Source organism: Hippocampus bargibanti, linkage group LG11 (assembly GCF_051943395.1).
Source record: "Hippocampus bargibanti isolate YZ-2025 linkage group LG11, ASM5194339v1, whole genome shotgun sequence".
Lineage (NCBI taxonomy): Eukaryota > Metazoa > Chordata > Actinopteri > Syngnathiformes > Syngnathidae > Hippocampus > Hippocampus bargibanti.
The window spans coordinates 11,876,238-11,897,414 of NC_142744.1; the positions used below are offsets into that span (position 1 = coordinate 11,876,238).

The 21,177-nt window shown below is 42.0% G+C and overlaps 2 protein-coding genes across 16 annotated transcripts in view; one reads left to right on the top strand and one right to left on the bottom strand.

Moving 5' to 3' along the window:
* On the top strand, positions 1-17,452 carry LOC148891618 (CTD small phosphatase-like protein). 10 transcript variants are annotated; one of them, XM_089008477.1, is made up of 12 exons: positions 1-888; positions 4,993-5,153; positions 5,329-5,361; positions 6,952-7,053; positions 7,175-7,231; positions 8,510-8,602; positions 9,029-9,214; positions 10,806-10,927; positions 13,702-13,807; positions 16,058-16,156; positions 17,197-17,228; positions 17,319-17,358. In XM_089008477.1, exons 1-12 carry the CDS (start codon positions 813-815, stop codon positions 17,341-17,343), a joined length of 1,092 nt encoding a protein of 363 aa, XP_088864603.1. In that variant the 5' UTR covers positions 1-812; the 3' UTR covers positions 17,344-17,358. The 10 variants fall into 10 exon arrangements, 9 of the variants coding, with proteins under 9 accessions (XP_088864603.1, XP_088864602.1, XP_088864605.1 ...); XM_089008476.1 differs by having other exon boundaries at positions 3-888; positions 4,993-5,152; positions 5,325-5,361; XM_089008479.1 differs by having other exon boundaries at positions 4-888; positions 4,993-5,152; positions 5,325-5,361; positions 17,314-17,452.
* LOC148891619 (1-phosphatidylinositol 4,5-bisphosphate phosphodiesterase delta-1-like) overlaps positions 14,613-21,177 on the bottom strand; it is a 10,512-nt gene continuing 3,947 nt past the window's right edge. For 5 of the 6 annotated variants that reach the window (XM_089008468.1, XM_089008470.1, XM_089008466.1 and 2 more), the window contains 12 exons: positions 20,648-20,777; positions 20,247-20,478; positions 19,920-20,121; positions 17,957-18,101; positions 17,366-17,518; positions 17,141-17,284; positions 16,894-17,053; positions 15,896-16,012; positions 15,640-15,818; positions 15,435-15,567; positions 15,215-15,364; positions 14,613-15,143 (listed from right to left, as the gene is read on the bottom strand). In XM_089008468.1, coding sequence (XP_088864594.1) covers positions 15,052-15,143; positions 15,215-15,364; positions 15,435-15,567; positions 15,640-15,818; positions 15,896-16,012; positions 16,894-17,053; positions 17,141-17,284; positions 17,366-17,518; positions 17,957-18,101; positions 19,920-20,121; positions 20,247-20,478; positions 20,648-20,777 — 1,837 coding nt within the window. In that variant the 3' untranslated portion in view covers positions 14,613-15,051. The remainder of the gene's footprint in view (positions 15,144-15,214; positions 15,365-15,434; positions 15,568-15,639; positions 15,819-15,895; positions 16,013-16,893; positions 17,054-17,140; positions 17,285-17,365; positions 17,519-17,956; positions 18,102-19,919; positions 20,122-20,246; positions 20,479-20,647; positions 20,778-21,177) is intronic. The other variant, XM_089008467.1, reaches the window with a different exon arrangement.

Sequence of the window (21,177 nt, forward strand, 5' to 3'; positions counted from 1 at the left end):
TGGGAGACGGTTTTCAGGGTCCATTTCAAACATTGTTGGGGTGATTTACGCGTGAGACCACAGTTTACTTTGCCCGTCAACTTTGGGAAGTGATGTATGTCGTATAAGGTCGAAATGAGGCCTCAAATTTGTTTATGCAAAAATACTGTAACGGGAACTTTCGGTAAGGTAGTTCGGCTAGTGCGAGCCGCTCGGAAAAGTCGCTCACAGCATCTGTGACAGATGCAAAGCGTTCCCTCCCACTCGATTCTGCGCAGCCACACTTCAGATCCAACTCCGAATACAGTACATGCATAGGTTCAATGCTGCACGGTGGGGGGGTGAAGGGGCTAAGCGCGTCAGGCTACAAGTGTTAGCTCCTTAACTTTATAGGGTCTCGGTGTGTTGTTGGGAACATAGTCACCGTTCCACGGCCATCAAAGTGTTCTGGGACCCCGCAACGGACGCGGACGCTTGCGCATCGTTTTGGGGGTGGGGGGTGATCGAAGCTTCACGGCTAGCCGAGCAGAGCTCGTTGTTAACTTTAGCTAGCGGTTGCTTTCAACGTCGTTTTGTTTTACTTTTAAGCCAACTCGCACTGTCGGGGTTATCCGTCAAAACAATGTCGTTTTGCACTGAGTTATAGATGACTGTCTTCAGGAGGCTTTTACTGAGCACCGAACTGACTGACTGGCTAACCGGGCTACAACAACGCTTCCCTTCGGACGCTTGTGTGTCTTTTGTGGGCTCCCTCGGCTGAACCAGCTAGCTTACCTGCCCTAGCAAACGGGCTAATATTACGAGAGTCGAAAGCGGAATAACCAACCGGCTCGATGGACCACATGTCTATAATAACCCAAGTTTCCAACCCGAAGGAAGAAGAAATAATATCCCTCAACCAGGAAAAAGGTAAGAACCCCGGGTGAGCGAATGGACGTAACGGTAGCTAGCTTCGCTATCTACTTCGAGTGTTGGCGCAGCGAGTTGCGCTCGAATGTACGTGAACACGAATTCGCTTGCAAACACAACTTGTATTTGCACACAAACTCTTTCAGCAACAGGTTTATCAAACCATTTCACGTGCTGGTTGTTTCAAAGAAAGTCCGACATATCTTCACTGCATAAGTCACAAGCATTGGTATACAAGAGTATTTGATACTTCTTGTTGATCACATTTGCCCCTTTTGAAATGTGGGTTGGGAACGCTGGAAATCCACACCGCTCGCGAAAAATTGCTTTGACACCAAATAAATATCCTGCTATCTATGTCACCCCATTTTATCTTATTTGCCCTGCATTTTATATTGGAATGCTGAAGCACAATTAACGAGGATAAGTGTGCGAAAATGGACGGAAGGTTTGGCTAAGTCATTTCTGTTTTCACTTGTAAACGGGGATACAGAATTGTTGATTAAACAGAAGAGAAAACAAAGTATTTGACAGAACCAAAGTGTGGAATCAGAAAACCAAAATTTATATAGACTGGTCTTGGTCATCCAGATGTTCTCTAAACCGCTTGTGTTCACTTGGGCCTGTGGAAAACGATGTTAGGAAATCATAGCACCTCGGGATGTTTAGATACTTTTTTGTCGCATATTGAAAACATTTGTTAAACTGTACAGCAGCCAACATTAGAAGTGATATGCCATCGTCATGTTTTCTATGCGTGCATGGTAGTTTATGACAATTTGTGACCCCAGATTAAAAAAAATAGAATAATCTTAACCATGAGGACAGTACTTGTAGTAAAATCATTGGCATAACTTTACACACACACACAAAATAATCAACTATCGTATGACTTACAAAATTATATAATTAACTTCCTCTTTTCTGAACTGTTTTGAATTTCATCTGAAGTTTCATCTGTGTTTTCAGTCTGACGTATGACTCATAGTTGAGGTCAAACTCAGAATTGATTTGTGCCTCTTCCTTAGGCCAACTGGCACAGTTTCCAAGTCACTCATAACCAGAGGTCACGTATCAATGTTAAAGCTCAGCCTTCCTTTTTTAACTTCAGCTGTAATGTGAGGACTCTCTTTTTCTTTCTTTTCTTTTTTCACCCCTTTTTTAACCTAAACACAAGGTAGTCTCCTCTGAAGGAAAAAATGTAGCAAATTATCTTTGTATATTTGTGGTTGGTGCCGAGTGATGTGGGTATTTTTAGGCTCACCTTGAAATTTGGTGTAACTAAAGTTTGCTCGCGGGTTAATGGCTTGATGAATTAAAACCCCCTAAATAAATACAGAATAAAATGCCTATTTTTATTCTTTTGGTCCCTGAATGTTTGCAGCAATAAAAATATATTTGTCTGTTTGTTCTTTTTGTTTACCTTTGAAACAGAGAGAAATGTTGCCTTTTTTTGTGTAAAATAGTCTTAAGGGACTCAATACCTTGAGCTAACTGAGAAAGATATCTGAGCAGTGTTCAATTCATTGCAAAGGCAAAGGCTTTGAATATTATTTCTTTATCTTTGCAGTCTTCAAAGTCGTCGGAGTGATTATTTACTTGGAAATGGAAACGTACCGTATTTTCTGCAATATAAGGCGCACCGAAAAGAATTGTATTTTTTTTTTTCAAAAGCTGACCACGCGCCTCATAATGCGCTGCCTTATGTGTGGAAAATGTTTAAAAATATGTCATCCATTGAAGGTGCCCTTATGTATGGAAAATGTTTTAAAATGTCATTCGTTGAAAGTATGCCTAATATTCCAGAAAATACAGTACAATTTTTTGTGATTCAATTTCCCAGCTGATTGTTGTTCTTTTCGACATTTGACAGGTAGACCCGCTCCTTCTATTGAACAGGCTCCGGTATGTCTCGGGAAAAAAAATCCCAGCACCCCCGCTCAGCTACTGAATGTTATATAACACGCGGCTGTAGTTACTCACTACATTACTGTAGTTGCTCAACAGCAGCCTAAAGATAGACTCCCTGGCCCGTCGGCGAGTGCAAAACTCTGACCTCCGGTCCAAGCTTAGCTACTGAGTATGTGCGTAAATACGGTGACATTTCCTTAAAAACATTTCTCTTGGTTTTGCATTGACAGCAAACGGTGTCGATTGAAGTTGCCGTTCACCGAGATCCCTTTTTTTTTGAGGGGGTCTTTTTTTGTCTTAGTTATAATGTTGAAGCGAGGATGAAATTGGAGGAGGGTGGGCTATTTCAAGTTGTGACTCCACTCTCGTCGTGGTTCACGAGGCTCCAAGTGTGTCTGTGACATGGAATGACACTTACATCATGCCTTCACTCTCATGATACAGATTATAAGCGTACATCTCCTTCACCGTAACGAGATCGTGGGAGGATTGTGAAAATAGTCTACGGTTGATTTACCCTTTTTTTCTTCCCTCTCCAATGTTTTCCTTGCTCAACTTTCAGTGTTTTTTTTCCCAATTCAAAATTTCGTATAAATACAGTAAAGTCTCGTTATATCGATATCGGTTATATCGATAGTACTGCTTATTATGATACTATTTCTATGAACGCAAGGAGAAAATTACATGCGCGCAGGGTCGGATATATCGATAGTCCCGGTTATATCGATATTTTTTCGGACTCCCGAGAATATCGATATAACGAGACTTTACTGTAATTGAAATGGAACTGACGTATTCCATGTTTCAATTGTTGCCAACAAAACATACATTTCAATTTGAATGAGGAGGCATTTTTTGCTGTCAACTGACAAAGACACTGTTGTTTTAAAAAATGTAGAGAAAAAAACATTTTGATCCGGCCTCTCCGTGAAGTATTTTGTTAATGCGACTGACGTTTGAAGATTTATAGTGTTGCTCAGACAAGTGGCAAACTCGACAAGAAGGCTGTGTGATTACAATGTCGTTCTACAGCTGGCTGTGTGGGAGTAATTACATTTCTCTTGTTGCCAAAGTGTTGAACTGCATTCAACTTATAGTTGTTTTTTTAATTTTCTTTTTCAGTGAGCAGCCAAATGTTACTTCTGAACAGTTCTTGTTCTGAGATTCTTGTTTAGATCATAGTCAACACTGTCTTTTAAAGCATGCCGTATTGAATAACTCTTTGTGTCTTTGGTGTTGTCATATTATTTTATTTTGACTTCAAGATGGCGCCGCAAAAGTGGCTGTCTTTACAGCTGCTCCTATATTTTGTTCTTGTATTTCTTCTTTTTCCTTTCCTTTCATAACTTAACTCCTGTGAATTGTGAATTTGTCCACTGGGAGACTAATAAAGCTAATGCTGTGGTTAAAGCAGTATATAAATCAATATGTATTGTATTGTAAAGGTTAATGAAATGTAATCTAGAGCCCCTTTTGGTTGCCATCTTTTAAAAAAGGCAGCTATTTAGATTTTTATTTTTCAATAAAGTATAAATAATTGATGTTTCTTTTACAATAAATCGTTTCTGGTCTAAAAGGTGCACCCAAAAGCTCTGATTTTCTTGAAAAGATGACCCTGCGCCTTATATGCAGGTGCGCCTTATATATGAAGTAATATTGAGCCACAACAGGTCTCGCAACTACTGTCAGCAGCCACCTACTCCATTTCCCCTTGTAGAAGAAGTAGTGCGTGACCCCAGCCTCTCCTATAGCGACTTATAATAATACATTTGATTTATAAGCGTCTTTCAAAACACTCAAGGACACTTTCCAGTCACTAATGTGGTATGCCTCATATTTGGAAAACTTTTATATATTTCTATATAATAGTTGTAAAACTTTTTTTCATTCATTGAATGTGCAGATACACCAGAAAATACAGTAATTTAGCAAAAATCATAAAGCCGACACACTTTCTTTTCTTTCAAGGATGCCCAAAAAATGAGGTGGCTGTCTGGATCCGACCCAGCCCATAGCTTTAAATTGGACACATGCTATAAAATGTACATTAAAATAATTCAAGAGAGCTGAACTCTGGCGGTTATTGCAGCCAACTGTTCTTCCCCTTTTTGTCAAAGCAGCACTATTTGTTTCTGGATGTTATCTTTTCCATTTTTCTTCACTCAACAACCTCTTTACGCTCTTTTGTGACAGCATCCCAGACCAACGGCAGCCTCAAGAAGCAAAGAAGCAGGAGCATCTTCAGCACCTTCTTCTGCTGCTTTCGTAATTACAATGCGGAACCGCCCACAACCAATAGCAACTCAGCCCACCTGGCCCCCCCTCCCATCGAGGAGAACGGATCGCCACCGAAGGTAAGCTTTTTAGCCGCCGGCTCCTTGTATCTATCAACACCCCCCATGTCTGTTACTGAATATTGATTTATTTTTTCATTGTACGTGTGACCGTATTTCTGTTTTTTCTTCATTGTTCACTCTTTTTTTTTCGTCCCCTTTCCCCACATCCCCTTTTTTTGTACACGTGTTGGAGTGTGACAAGGTTGAGGTCGTCCCTGTCCCTAGTGTATGTATGATCCGTTTTTTCTTAGCATGTGCTCGTGCGTGGGTCGGCGCGTTGGGCCTGTGTGGGCTGCGCGATGCTCCTTGGACAACCTCGGCTTTACTGCTACGCCAAAATTGCTGTGGTCGATCCAGGTGTTTGAAGGGAATCCATTTGTGCCTTGTTATTGTGGTTAATCGCTTTAAGAGCCATCAAGCATGCTATTTTGGCATGATGGTACTCTTATTGGTGCATGTGCGCACGAGCAGCTGCTTCAAACTCAAAACCTCCAAACAATCTCTTGATCCAAGATTAGCGGCTCTCTTTTAGAGTGCATGGCCCCTGTGATCTTTTTTTTTTTTTTCCGTATCGTATTTTCCGGTGTATAAGGCGCACCCAATAGGCTTCGTTTTTTTTTCTTCGAAAGATGACTCTGCGCCTTATACGCAGGTCCACCTTATATGTGAAGTAATATTGAGCTGCAACAGGTCTGGCAACTACTGTCAGCAGCCACGACTCCATTTCCCCCCTTGTAGAAGGAGTAGTAGGTGTAACCTCAGCTTCTACTGTAGCACCTTATAATGTGGTATACCTTATATATGGGAAACATTTCTATATTATATTTGGAAACCCCTTTTCATTCATTGAAGGTGCTCCTTATAGTCTGGTGCGTCTTACATATGGAAAAAGTTTGAAAATACACCAATCATTGGGGGTGCACCTTATACACTGGAAAATACGGTAAATACTTAGAAAATCTCAATTGACCTAAACGTGGATCTACCTCCTCAAAGATGTCTGAAAAATTAGGTTCGATAACGTCTCCTGTGTGTGCTTGCTGTGTGCCAGACCGATTTCAGACATGTTAGAGCCGGGGTGTCCAAACCTTTGGCAAAGGGGGCGCAAATTTGTTGTGTGAAAAATGTTCTTGAATGTTCTTTACATATAACAGCAATTAATTTAAACAGTGCTACTGCCCAATGTATTATCATAATTATAATAATAATAATACATTTCATTTTTAAGCGCCTTTCAAAACTCAAGGTCACTTTACAGTCACAGGATAAGTTTTTCTGTGGGTGAGCAGCGGCAGCCACACCTGCCAGCGTTCACTCAACCTGGGTGTAACTTGGATACAATTGTAGGACAAATAGATAGAAAGCTAATAGCTAGCCAGCAAGGCAGATCGCTATTGTACGGTATTACAGAAAAGACAAAGAGAATTGGCTTAGCACAATATTTCTTACTAATGTCTACATAAATAAAAGTCAAAAGAACAAAAAAATAAATAACAAATAATATGACAACACAAAGACACAGAGAGTCCTTCATGCGGGCCAGACGTTATTGATTTTATGGCGGAGGCTGCGGGCCGGATGAAAATTGACCACGTGCCACATTTGGCCCCCCGACTGGACTTTGAACATGTCTGTTCGAGAATCAACACAAATGAGGCTCATGGCATTTCTGCTCAATGGGGTGCACGTTAAATAATTGATCCAAGTTCTATTTATTGTGCTGGTTTTGCATCTGCTCGTCTCTCTGGGTGGCTCACATCTCCCGCCGATATCTCTGTGAATTATTTGTATCCTGTCCGTCTTGTCTTTCACGCAGCCGCCGGCCAAATACCTTCTACCAGAGATGAAAATTTCCGACTACGGTAAAAAGTGTGTCGTGATCGACTTGGATGAAACTCTCGTCCACAGCTCATTTAAGGTAACGCCGCGCAGGGGGACGACGACATTGTTGATGCACAACCGGTCGTCGCCGTTACGTTACTTTTCGAAATCCTTTTTGCGCTTACATCACGTAAGCGTTATTTTTCTCTTCTCCACAGCCAATCAGCAATGCGGATTTTATTGTTCCAGTGGAGATCGATGGCACAGTTCATCAGGTAATCCGCTCCCGGAGATACACCCGCTTTTGATTTTTAAACAGTTTCTAAAATGGCGACAATCAACTATCTTTGATTTAAGACAAGAGTACGTTTTGCGCAGCCAGTAGAAGAACTCCAAGAAGTGGTTGTTATCTGATTCAAGTAATCAAGGATAGGCTGTTTATCCTGGTTGGCCTATTCATGATTACTTGTGTTAGGTGGCAGCTTTCAATTCAAAAAGCAGCCGTTTGACGCCGCAACGGTGAATGACAGCGGGATGGGTGATCTCGGAAGCTCTCCAAAAAGCGCTCAAGTGGACTGGACTGGATTAGCCTTTATTCGTCTCGCAGTGGAGAAATTTACATTTCACAGCTGCAAAGTTATGAAAGGAAGAGGAAAGGATGAAGTAGAAAAACAAAATACAGGAGCCGCTGTAAAGGCAGCCACTGTCGTGGCGCCATCTTGTCAAGTCAAACAACAAAAAAACAAAATAACAAATAATGTGACACAACACAAAAGACACAGTCGTTCAATCTTAAGCACTTTATTCAAGTCTGCTACAAGCTAAATGTTGAAAGCAAACACAAAGCTGTGGAGCATCATTTGACGAAAAGAAATTGTCTCATGTCCCACGAAAATCTGCTTCAATTCCAAGCCGCGACAGTTCCACGTCCACATCTGTGCTCTGCGCTGATGCTCCTTTCTTCTCATCGGGGGCTCCTCAGTCCATGCCTCCATCCCGCCGCAGACTGTCCAACAGCAGCAATCTTTCCGCTGAACACAGCGGGGCTGTGAAAATGCTGTCCATTACAGGCGCAAAAAAGCACAATTGCCCCTGAGCTGTCCGGCGATGACAGACAAATGGCACCGACATTCCTCCCAAATCACAGACAGAATCAGAAAGCATTTAATAGTCCCACAATGGGGAAATTAGCAATCTACAGCAGCAAAATTGAAAGGGGTCAGGGTTCAAAGATAAAACAAAGTATTCCATGCACAAAAGAAAATGTCAGGAGACTGAAATGTACGCCTGCACAAAAAATATCATATAAAGAACTGCACAAAATCAAAAACAGAGCTGGCATATATTCGTGCTGCCGAAAAGGCGCAACCGCTCAGCAGTCTCCTGTAAATGTAGTGGCCAAAAATGCTGAAAAACAATCCATATTTGTGCCACATGACGCACAACAACTCAAAGTGACAACACAAAAGAACAAAAACAAAAAACTTGGACTTCTTAGTGGTTGCGCAAGCGCCACGTTCCTTATCTCAGACTAACCTCTCGCCTTCGTGCAGGTGTACGTGCTGAAGCGACCACACGTGGACGAGTTCCTTCAAAAGATGGGCGAGTTGTTTGAATGTGTGCTCTTCACAGCCAGTCTTGCAAAGGTGCGTTAAGACCAAGCCGCAACCAACCAACCACCTGCCTTGCCGTTTCTTTGCGATGCTCATTTTCTTTTTGCCCTCTCAACCTTTTTTTGCAATTATCTTGCTTTTCTGTCTGTTTGCCAGTTATACGTCGGTAAGTGATATGTGGAAAGAGGGGGGTGGGGGCGGGAGAGGGGGAACAAATGTGAAACTCTAGATGTTTTCCAGACTATTACAGATGTCGTGAACCCTCTCCTGTGAAGACGTAGACAAAGTCTGCCTTGTATCCTGCGGCTATTTTGTGTGTGTGTAGACTTTCAATCAAGCACACTGCTTTGTGAAGCTGTTTTACTTATTTGTTTGAAATGAGTCGGCTTCAGGACATGGTTAATATTTGTCTTCCGAGCACACCGTGACAGCATGTTTGTTTTTATATGCCTTGGCCAGTACGCCGACCCCGTGGCAGACCTGCTGGACCAGTGGGGCGTGTTTCGGGCTCGACTCTTCAGAGAGTCCTGCGTGTTCCACAGGGGCAACTACGTGAAGGACCTAAGCCGGCTGGGGCGAGAGCTCAGCAACGTCATCATTGTTGACAACTCGCCCGCCTCCTACATTTTTCACCCAGAAAATGCTGTGAGTTGCTTCCCGCCCCACCCTCGCTGTGACTTAATGCGTCCGACTCCCCCCTTCTCCCAAAAAATAGGAGTTAAAAATACATCTGCAAACGGTAATTTGTGGCTGTAACCACGCCCCCAGAAAAATATATCAGACAAGTAGCAGCAACATGCTGGTTTGCCAGCCGAGACCAATGAAGTGGCGTGCATCAAAAAATAAAAGTCGCTGCACTAGATGACACGTTGTGATTTAAAAAAAAAAAGATACTTCTACCATATTAAGGTATAAAACATCTTGGGCCTTGTTCACACTTGTAATTTAGTTTTCTGCTAAAGACCAAAACATTGTGAGACTAATGGAGGTTATCATATATTTTAATTGTATCTTATGTCGTATCCTGTCATATTTTGTCGCATCTTATCATAAGTTATCGTGTCTTATGTGTCGTATCATACCATGTCGTGTCTTATCGTATCTTGTCTTACCGTGTCAATTATGCTGTCTTATCGTATCTTATCGTGTTGTGTCTTATCATAACTTATGTCGTATCGTGTCCTATCATGTTGTTGTGCGGCGAGACAGCAAGCAGGCGGAAAGATGATTCAGCCAGATGCTGGAAGGGTATTGTGAGTTTTCTTTCTTTGAAGTCGCGGTGGATATCAGTTTTCGGCTGACCACAGGTAACACTGCTCTACAGGCTGTCCTTTCTCCGTCTTCTTCCCTCCCCGAAGTGACTGGTTCAGTCTTGTTTTAAAGGTGCTTCACCTGAGCTTCTGGCCAATCAGGTCCCTGCGGCAATTGGCCATTCCCAGGTGGTTGCAATCACCTTCTCAGAGTCAATTAGTGGTCGCCCAACTCTACTGTTTTGGATGGGGAGAAATGCGCACCTTTCTCCCATTCCAAAATCCAGAAAACACAAAATTATTTAACATTTCTTTTGACATCATGATGTATCTTATCGTATTGTGTCATGTCTTATCATAACTCATCTTGTCTTATGTCTTATTGTGTCATATCATACCGTGTCTTATGGTATCTTATCATATTGTGACATAATTTATCGTGACTTATCATGTCTTACCGTGTCGTATCATACTGTGTCGTGTCTTATCGTATCCTATTGTGTCTTATCGTGTCGTGTCTTGTCTTATCATATCTTATTGTGTTGTCTTATCATAACTTATCATGTCATATCATGTCATATCATGTCTCATCGTGTCCTATCATACTGTGTCGTGTCTTATCGTATCATGGCGTGTCTTATCATAACGCATCTTGTCTTATGATGTCTTATCATGTCGTATGATACCGCGTTGTGTCTTAACGTATCATATCTTGTCGTATTTTATCGTATCGTACCGTATCGCATCACATCTTATCACATCTTAACATATATCGCAGAGCATCTTATCTGTCACCGAATATCATGAATGTGCCAGGTGTTCGTCCTCGGTTACCGTGTCAAAGATAACAGTTGACGGTGTTTCCGAGCGTAGCACACGTGACAAGCTTTGCCCAAATTTGTTTGTGGTTAGCCTGAGACAATGGTCGTTATTTCAGATGTGACCTGATGTTGGAACATTTGTAACCACAACAATTGCGTCCCTAGGTGCCGGTCCAATCTTGGTTTGACGACATGAATGACACGGAGCTGCTGGACCTGCTGCCTGTCTTTGAGGGACTTAGCAAGGAAGAGGAGGTTTACGGGGTACTCCAGAATCTGAGAGGCAGGTAGCATCTGCACTCGTCATCCTCCTTTTTTGACCTATGCCCCCCTGTCCCCAAAACCCCACAACCCAACTTTCTCTATCGTATACATCTCACAACTGAGGTGCCGCGGGATCCCGCCACAATAGTCTCTTAGACTGGCTGCATTCGGAGTGCCGTCTCATATGAGAAAAAAAAGCACTTAATTCACCCAACAACAAAAATACTTGCGTGAAGATCACTGGGGACAAAAAAAAATGCTATGAGAAAAGAACTCTGGTCTTTATTTTCAAACCAACAAAGTTTTACTCGATGGTGAAGTGCTTGAAACCAAAAGAAAAAAAATACAACAAAACAAAAAACATTTTGGTCTGAAACTTGTAACGTGGAAGCGCACAAAGGTGGGAAAAGATTTTGTCCTTGTGTTGTTGCTATGCAGGCAAATTGTGGGAAGGACGCTGACTCTTTTCTTACTGTGAATCAAGTGCCTTGTGTGAGTATTGTTACTACGGGGAGCTTTTTTCGACATATTTTCTCAGCCCTCCGTTTGTTTTCCACACATTTTGCTTTCGAGTGGACATTCAAGTATCTTTATATCACCTATTTTCGTGAAATTTTCAATCATCAGATGTCTCTGTGGTGTTTTTTAAATTCCTGTGCCATCATACATTTGTCTTTCTTTTCATGATATTACCTAAAGCGACATTTTTCCTATCAACCTGATTTCCCCCAACTGCAAGTTCTTTTTTTTGTTGTGGTTTTAATCTTCAAACTAAAATGTGCCATTTATTATTTTTTGGGTTGCTCCCTTTGTTTTTGTTGCCAAACTATCGACTATTTTTAAATGGGCTTCTTTTAAAATAGTGTTTCTGTGATAGGTAATATTGCATAATAGGGTTTATTAATTTCATAGCTTTTGAATTAATCCATATACGTTTAATATTCTACACTTAGTTCGTGTTTTATGTTGTCAGTGTTGAAGCCCACGTTTGTATTTTCCACGTTGGTGCAGCTTCATCCGTGGCGCCGTGTGTTTTTTTGTTCCTCATTCCCTCTTTCCTCCACAATTGTACAGTTGGGGACAATGCCATGTTTCTTGCCCTCTGCCCGTACAACGAGATTCGCATCTCCTAGCATATAGTCAAGCCTGGACTCATCCACACCTTTTTCTTCCTTGGTCAAGTTACATACAGTGAGGTGCATCACCAGAGGAGGTGTGCGTGTTTGTACACGTGTGTGGCATTTACCTTCAGAGAGACTTTTTTTGAACTGTTCTTCACCTCAGTGCCTGTTTGAGAGGAGCCGCGCACGCCGCAACATTTGCGGCCGCGGCAATAATCTTTTTTAGTTGGGAAAGGAGCATCTTTGGGGCGTAAAGCATCGTCCTGATTGCTGGGCTTGCGTGTGGAGAATTTCCTAACACTCAAGTTCACGTTTGGTTGTCACAGTGCCGTGAGCGACTTTTCGTATGACCTTGTGGTTGTACCTCAAATTACTAGAATTTAAAAACAACAACAACAAAAAAGTTTCCAAACTATTACAGACGTCATCAACCATTTGTCTATTTTACATCAGGTGTATCACTATTCTGAAAAATGAGACCTCTGTGGCGTCATCTTTTATACGACCCACACGGAAAATGACATTTACCCCTATTACTCATTTTATGGGTCATGGCATCAAAACGTCCACATTTTCAAGGTAAAGGTCTGCTCCTTTCGCAACATGTATGTGATGGGTGTGAGCAATTTGTTCACCCTGGTTTCAGTGAAATGTCATTTTTGTACAAGACTCTTCTCAAACTGCGGATGATATACTTGCTCCGGGGAAAAAAAAAAGTTTGTATCATGATGCTATTTTTCTAGTTTTTATTGTCAGTATTTGGTTAAAAAAATTTGCATTATTTTCAAAATTCCCTCACAGCATTTTTTTTAACATACTTGCCAGTGATGGAGACTTCTCAGTCAAGTTTTTTCCTTTCCTATTCAGGGGACGTGTGTGCGTGCGCATGCAGATTATTTTTCTTTTGGGCATCACCTCACTTAAAATATTCATCAGTGGGTTAATGGATTTTAACACCAAAGTCCAAAAACACTTGAGTTCACTGTGCTCATGTTCTTTGTTTAGTGTATATCTGTATGGGGTTGTCGAATTCTCACTGCTTTAACACTTTTTGGTTCTTATTTGGGTATGTGTGTGTACTGGCACCCTGAGCATCTTTTTGCATCTCATTTCTTTCCATAATAAAAGGCTTCATTGAGATAAGTTTCTCTTGTCTGAATGTTGATGTCAAGAGAAGATTGAAGAAATGACTGTTCACTATGTAATATTGTAATTTGATCTTCTTTATATTCAAGAAGGCCATTATTCACATTTAAATACACGCAAAATAGTGATCGTGCCATTTATTTTTGAGACGAGGCAACTGAGAATTAAAGTCTGCTCGCTGTGGCGACCCCTTGAAGGGAAAAGCCGAAAGGAAAAGAAGATCATAATGTACCTCGTAGAAAAAGCCATTTGCCATCTTAAATATGCCGCGCAGTGAATACTGTGGAAAAAAAAAACATACTTTCCTTTGTACTCTAAATGTCTTCGTTAAAAACAACAGGTTCTCTCCAAACTACCCACTTCCCAGTTACATCAACGATGCAACTTGGATTGATTTCTATTTACTTTATCAATTATGCTGTAGTATATAGTATTTCTTCTTACGCTACATTTTGCTCAAAAAAGAATTACTGCACAGATCTCTTCGGTTTGCAAAATCCAGAAGCAATCATGTTGTGTTTTTCTTTCAGGATCCCTTGGGAGCTGTCTTATACGTTCCCTCCTCTCCCCCATGCCACATTCAAGTCAACTAAAATTAATGTACAGTGGAGATCTTCGGAAGTGTATTTGTATAAGGTACAATGACACCACTCATTCAGACTAGTGATAGAACACTTGGGTGATGAATTGTAATGTCTCCATTTCTACACTGGGTGGCCCCCGCGTTATTTTGACAAAATCTGACGTGACGTGGTTCTGCTTTACTATAAATATGTGAATACATGAATATAGGATGACAGTCGCGATTACAGCAGCGATCAAACTTGAAAGCAAATAAGTCCAGACAGTACCCGGCGCCCATTCTGAAACGCTTCGATGTTTGAGATAAGACGCGAGACGCTAATGCTAATGTTAGCCCTCTTCCGGCACTGATCCTCCTTGCCCATATTAGGCAAAGTCAATGCAGTGCTTTGAAAATATGACAGCCTGCTCAACTCTCAAACGCTTTTCATCACTGAAGCTGACGAAAATCATGGATTGTAAAGACATTTGCATTATGTATGGAAAATGTCACTCCCTTATTACACACAAAGGGGGATCCATCTGCCTTTAAAGGCTTTATTCAAATTAAAGGTTTTAATCAAATTCACAGATAACGCATATTTTGAATACCGGTCGATCCCTAATCCAAACGACTCGGCCTTTTTTTCCAGCTGACCCAAGCATCACATGCTCCTTTTGTTTTCTATCTACAGTATCTCCCAAATTCGTCTTTAACCTTTCTTGAACAATTCAACTTATACCCGGTTTAGGTCTCGACAATTCCACAAGCAATTTGCATTCTGATTTTGTAAATGTTTTTCCGCCACCTGGTGGTCACCTGTTAGTCTCCGAATAAATCATGCCCGATAACGTGAAGACAAAAATAGCTCCCCATCGATGTGATGTGAATGTTTTAATGGACCCCCAAAAAGTGACTTGCATCGATAAATACTTCAGTAGACAGGCATTCATGATGAAAAAAAAAAAGATCCAGGGAAAACGAATTATACATGACAATGTATCCATGACAGAGTACGGTTTACTTTGAAATGCTAGTACCTGTATAGTGATACTGGCTTTTGAATCCCATGTAGTGGTAATCAAGGAAAACAAGTCCCTGCACAGTTTCATCATTCGCTTGCATATTTGCATAATATTTCCATAAAGGCTCTAATCTCCTAAATGGATGTCTAACTTGTAGTATTGACTCCGTGAAAATAACATGGTATCTATCTGCTCAATCAACCAGAATAAAGTTGATTGACAAAGAAATGCGCACTTTAAAAAAAGTCATGGCTGTCTCTTGTAAATTCACAAACATACCGGATGGCGGATTTTTATTCAGCATCAACGACCATGATGTGAACAAAGAGGGCCGCTGCGTGGACAACGTAACCAGTTTTATCGAGCAGAGGCACATGTCTGTATCCTGTATGTGAACATATAAGAGTCAAAGTCAGGTGGCTGAGGAAGAGGGAAAAAACATGAATGTGAACTTACCCATCTTTAAACTGTTGAGCGGAAGTGTGTACTGCGCAACAAATTCGTTTCCGGACGTGGAATCGTAGTCCTGGATGAGGAAACGTACTAAGGCAAGCTCTGGTACGTAGACGTCAAACTGGAAGTTTTCATTCCATTCTGGGTTGAAACCTAAAAATAAAAAAAAACCATTTCACCAGTTCATTTGGGATGATGACGTCCCATACATGATGTGCATTACCGTTGTTGTCAACAGCCCGTGTCTCTTTCACAGCCATGTCAGCCGGCACCCCATAAACCTCCACCTTAACCAGCGGGTCAACAATGGACGATTTCTTCCTGTTGACTTTTGGGAGCTGCTGAGCGGATATAACCTGGTGACCGGAAAACGTTTCACGTCAGACCATGTATCCTTCTCTCCCGTTGGAATGAAAAAAAACCAATACCATGACATGGAGCGTCTTGTGCTTCAGCCACTCTCCTCGTGTCAGGGTGATGGGGTCAAAATCTGCAACCGCTTTTCTCATGTAGGCCGGTTTCAGGATGTAGCCGCTTTTCCCGTTCACGAGAAACTTCCCTTGGTTTAAATCCATATCTTCGCAAGTCGTCTGAAAATTCAGGGCCACTGAAACACACGTTGAGATGGCATGTTCTCAAACACGGGCGAAAATGTTGGTCATGTGGCGTTCTGCCGAATTGTACCGATTTGGCAGCCGGCGTTCCACAGCGGTACCGGGTTGTAGTTGGAGGAGTCGGTCCTGGAACCAGCTGGATAGACGCGGCTCAGCTTGTCCACATTATGATTGATGTAGGCGTTTGCTGCGTGGAACAAAGAATGACAGAATTTTTTTTTCCTTCTCTCAGATTAGGTTGCACGAGCGCTTCCAAAACGAAATGGGATCACGTCGGCGTCGCAATGTCGTTTTAAGCAGCACATATACATCGCTGCTCTTCATTTTACTGGCAAGTATTTTTTTTATTTGTTTTGGTGCACCCATAAGTCTTAATTTACTTCATAAAATGACCCTGCGCCTTATATGCGAAGTCATATTAAGCCGTAACAGTTCTCGCAACTACTGTCGGAAGCCACTGACTCCATTTTCCCCCCGTAGAAGAAGCAATGCGTAACCCCAGCCTCTACTGTGGCGCCTTATAGAACTTTTACAAACAAATATATTATATTTTGAAAACTTTTTTCATTGAAGGTGCGCCTTATAGTCCGGTGCGCCTTATATTTGGAAAACGTTTTAAAATACAGTGTGTTTTGAATGCTAATGTGTATCAAGCTATGATACACGCTAGGCTAGCAACTGATTAGTTACCGTATTTTCTGGAGTATAAGTTTCAATGAATGATATTTTAAAACATTTTCCATATATAAGGCGGACCAGATTATAAAGCGCCAGTGCGCATTATACACCAGAAAATACGGTAAATTTAGAATGCTAATGTGTCGTGTTATGTGCAGGCTAGCATTGATAGTTTAGTTACCGTAATTTCCGGAATATAAGGCGCACCTTTCAATGAATGACATATTTTATAACATTATCCATATAGAAGGAGGACCAGATTATAAAGACAAAAATGACCAAAAAATGGCCACTTTTAACGATGATAACATCGTCACTGGACACCACAGAAGAAGAAATGTTTGATCAACGGCATTATCTAAGTTGCGGCCCCCTTCAAGACTTCCTCACCTGACTCTTCGGCAAGCACGACAGCCTTTTTTTCCTTAAACGACGACATTTCATTAAAGCTCAGGTTTTTCTTGGCATCCGCGAAGCCGTTGAAGTGGACGCTCTTACAGTAGATCACCAAGTCGGACAGCTCTTTCGACAGCTTCAATTTCCTTTTTTTCTGTGGTCAATTCCAAAGTCAAAGTAGCTAAGGAATCATTGAAAACCTTGCAGATGTTGACACAATTTTTTTTCTTTCCCTACGTACGTTTTCCTCCTCCACTTCATCCTCATCATTTGATTCTTCTTCCTCTGTTACTTCAGACTCATCGACAGCCGCCGCGTCGGGAGCAAAGGTGACCTGGAGTTTGTTTAAACTCTTGGCTTTGATCAGGAACTTTCCCTTCAGCTCCTGGACAACGACATGGTCGTACTTTCAAGGGCAGCATGATTTTTAAAGTTGGAGACTGAGGAGCGGCGATGGGAAATTCACCTCGGGGGATGGGAAGTTTGCGGGGATGCCGTCCCCGAGGGGAGACGTGACCAGCGCGCTGCCCAAGATGGATCTCATGTGGCGGGCCATGACTTCCTGCTGCTCCACGCTGCAGTGGTTCTCCAGGGAGAGGATCACCGGGTAGTCCGATGCCTGCAGCAGGTAAGTACATAAGAGTCACTTATCTGAAACCGTCTGAGAAGATACGTCTGTGTAAGCTCTCAGTCGTACAGGAGTGGTCCATCGATGAGAAGGTTTCTTCAGCCGTCATCTGTACAAAAGTGGCAACGATACCGGGGGGAGTGGGGGTAATAGGCCAATCGTTAGTCAGGAATGTAGGAACAATCAGTGGGGCCACAGGGGGGGGTCCCGCGCCCCCCCCAACCTGAGAGTAGGGACCTATCATAGCTGTGTCCGGCGCCACCAGGTCTGGACATTAGGGATATATAAATGGGGCCGATACGACCAGTCAGACTTTAGTTCGCTGACGAAGCCTCTTGGATAGGAGGCGAAACGTCCGAAACCTTCACTTTTGTACAGATGACGGCTGAAGAAACCTTCTCATCATCTGAGAAGATCCAACTAGCACACCTGAAAAGCAAACTCCTTGATGGCTTTAACGACGTCTTTGAACAAGATCTTGGAGGTTAGCGTGTAGCCGTGGTAGATGACCGGTTCGTCGTCCGAGCCGTCCCAGCAGTCCAACTCCACGCAGCGGCAGCCCTTCAGCAGAGCCCTGAAAGAGCCATCGCTCGCTTAGAGATCTCATGACAAACTGCAAGCGACAAAAAGCTCATGTTACCGAAAAGCGCAACTTTGACCAATGTTAGTTGAGAGCAACTGGATCACGTTTCGAATATTTTGTACCTTGCATATAATCAGAAAACCTTTTTTTGTCCCACAATGGGGAAATTTGCAGTCCATAGCTGCAATTTGAAAGGGGATGGCGTGGGCGAGGGGGTGAAAGGGTAGAAAAACAAGATATTCTAAGCAGAGTAAAATAAAAACGTCAGCAGACTGAGATGTATACTGTAAATGTGCAAAACTATTTCATTAAAAAACCGGAGTCGAATTGAACAAAAAAATGCCATTCAGAACTGCATTCTGCATTGCACCTGGGTATCGATTCTTGCGATATGATGCATGCTTATGTATTTTTCTTCCTCTTTAAAATGTTGTCTTACACCAGCGGTTGGAAATTGCAATTTTGAGTTTTAGTTACAAAATGCAAATGTGTATAAATTAAACCATCATAGCACCACATTTTATTCCTGCAGTAACAAAGTACAGTCAACCCTCGTTTATCACGGGAGATACGTTCTAAAAATAGCCCGCGATCGGTGAAATCCGCAAAGTACAATGTAGTCAACCTTTTTTTTATTTTATTTTTATTTTACAATGCAAAACTGTACATACTGTAGAATGAAACAAAAAAAGAAAACCTCTTTTTTAATAGTTTAAAGAACGGTGTTGTAAAACAATATTTTGCTACTGCGCCTATTCGTCCTGAATCCGCTGCGCTGTAGCATATTTTTCTACTGAAGGAGTCCTTCTCAGAGAGAACATTGTTATCAATAGTTGTTGGCATTCTCTGTTTTTTTTTTTTGAGAATAGAGTCAAAGCCAATGTGTTTGATTGTATTCTGCTTTGTTTGCAGTGTTGTTTCTTTTACTTTGTTTGCACATTTGCATGCCATTAATAAAAATAAATATATATATAAAAAGTTTTTTCCCCTGAAAAAAAAATTGCGATGCGCTGAAGCCGCGATTAGTGAACACTGCGAAGTAGCGATGGATCACGGTACCAGATTTTCTGCACTATAAGACTCACCTAACTTCTCAGAAGCTGACCATGCACCTTCAAATCCAGTGTGACTTATATACTGTATATGAAAAGTTTTTAAATCTGTCATTCATTGAAGGTGCACCTTACAAGGAATAAGCTTTTGAAATATCTCATTCATTGAAGGTGTGCCTTATAATCCGGTCCGCCTTATATATATGGAGAATGTTTTAAAATGTCATTCATTGAAAGGTGCACCTTATACTCCGGAAAATACACAAGCCTGCACATAGCACGATACGCATTAGCATTCCAAACGTACCATATTTTTCGGTATATAAGGCGCACCCTCAATGAATGGTGTATTTCAAACTTTTTCCAAATATAAGGCGCACGGGAGTCTAAGGCGCACCTTCAATGAATGAAAATGGTTTTCCAAATATAATATCTAAACATTTTCCAAATCAGGCACACCACATTATAAGGCGCTACAGTCGAGCCTGGAGTCACGCGCAACTTCTTCTACAGGGGGAAACGGAGGCGGTGGCTGCTGATAGTAGTTGCCAAACCTGTGGTGGCTCAATATTGCTTCAAATATAAGGCACACCGGCGTACAGGGCGCAGGGTCATCTTTTGAAAAAAAAAACACGGCTTTTGGGTGCACCTTATACACCGGAAAATACGGTGCTCATTATAACCGAGCGATAATTTGTTTTTTGTGTTTGTCTTAAATCAGATAACGCCAATGCACAAACCCGTAAAATGCGTTCACCTGATGTAGGCCTCCGTACTACTTGGTCCTTTGAGTTGATCCTCCATGAGGTACGTGTTGTGTGAGGAGGAGATAAAGTAGTGGTTGAGCGGCTGGCTCATGTCCTGGTACACGTCTCTGTGCTTCGGATTGAGAATCAAGGCATCAGGGTGATGGAGATATATGAGGAAACCGTCCTTCGTTAGCACCTTCTCCTCCTTGGCTGCAAAAAAGAAGAACAGCAATTCGCATATATTGCCAAAGGATAAATGCTTCCTTTCGATTGCACGCTAGCTTCAGAGAAGACTAAACTGCCAAAAGGCGCGAATGAAACGACTCATGCGTCACCTTTTTCATCCGGCTCAAACTTGTCAATAATCTTGTGCGCTTCAGCCAGTGTTATCATCTCTCGCTGTTCATTCACCAGGAACTCCACCAAGTTTTTGCAACTCATGACGCCGCCGCTTGACCGGGCGTATTCTCGATAGATCACGTCAATTTCTTCCCGGTAGGTCAGCAGGTCGTAGAAATCTTTGATCTCCTCCCCAAACAGGTATCCGGATTTGGATTTGTCGCATTTCTATTACGGGTAACATGACAGTATGTTTGGTTTAATGACATGCTAGCTGTCAATCATCCATTTTTTTACAGACTAGTGGAACACACAAGGGAGAAAAAAAATAAGGTATCGAAAAGTATTTTATTTTGATTTAAAATTCTGGTCAAACAACTTGAAAATAAGGTACAACCTCGAAGAGCATGTCCGCGTAGCCGTCATCCACGTCGATGTTGATGAGACGAAGGAAGTTCTTGACCTCTGACACGCTCAACTTGTTGTCTTTGTTCTTGTCCGCTTTCCTCAGGCAGCTAAAAATCCAGCTGTGCAGGAGGTGGGGGGGGAGGTTCGTTTAAGGAAAGTATTGCTCAGCCGTGCGCTTTCCTCAAATGGTGGACTGACAAATCAAGTATATTAAAAATCAATCTTCCGTCATATTTGGTGGCGTTGAGCTCAGCTTTCACTAGACTGACGCGGGCGTCATTTCACTCTCGACAGGTGGATAAATATTTGTAGTGTCAGGCACGTGGAATAAACAGTCACGGAACACACCATTTGCTCCACCGATGCCTTCAGACTTTCTTAGCATTCCAACAAAATGGAAGAAACTCACATAAGTACGATAAACGGTGATACAAGTTCATAAATAAAGTTGTTTCCTGCCAGCCTCCCTCTCACCTCCCCCAGAACTATCTCTACGAACCATTCCAATCTGGTTTCCAC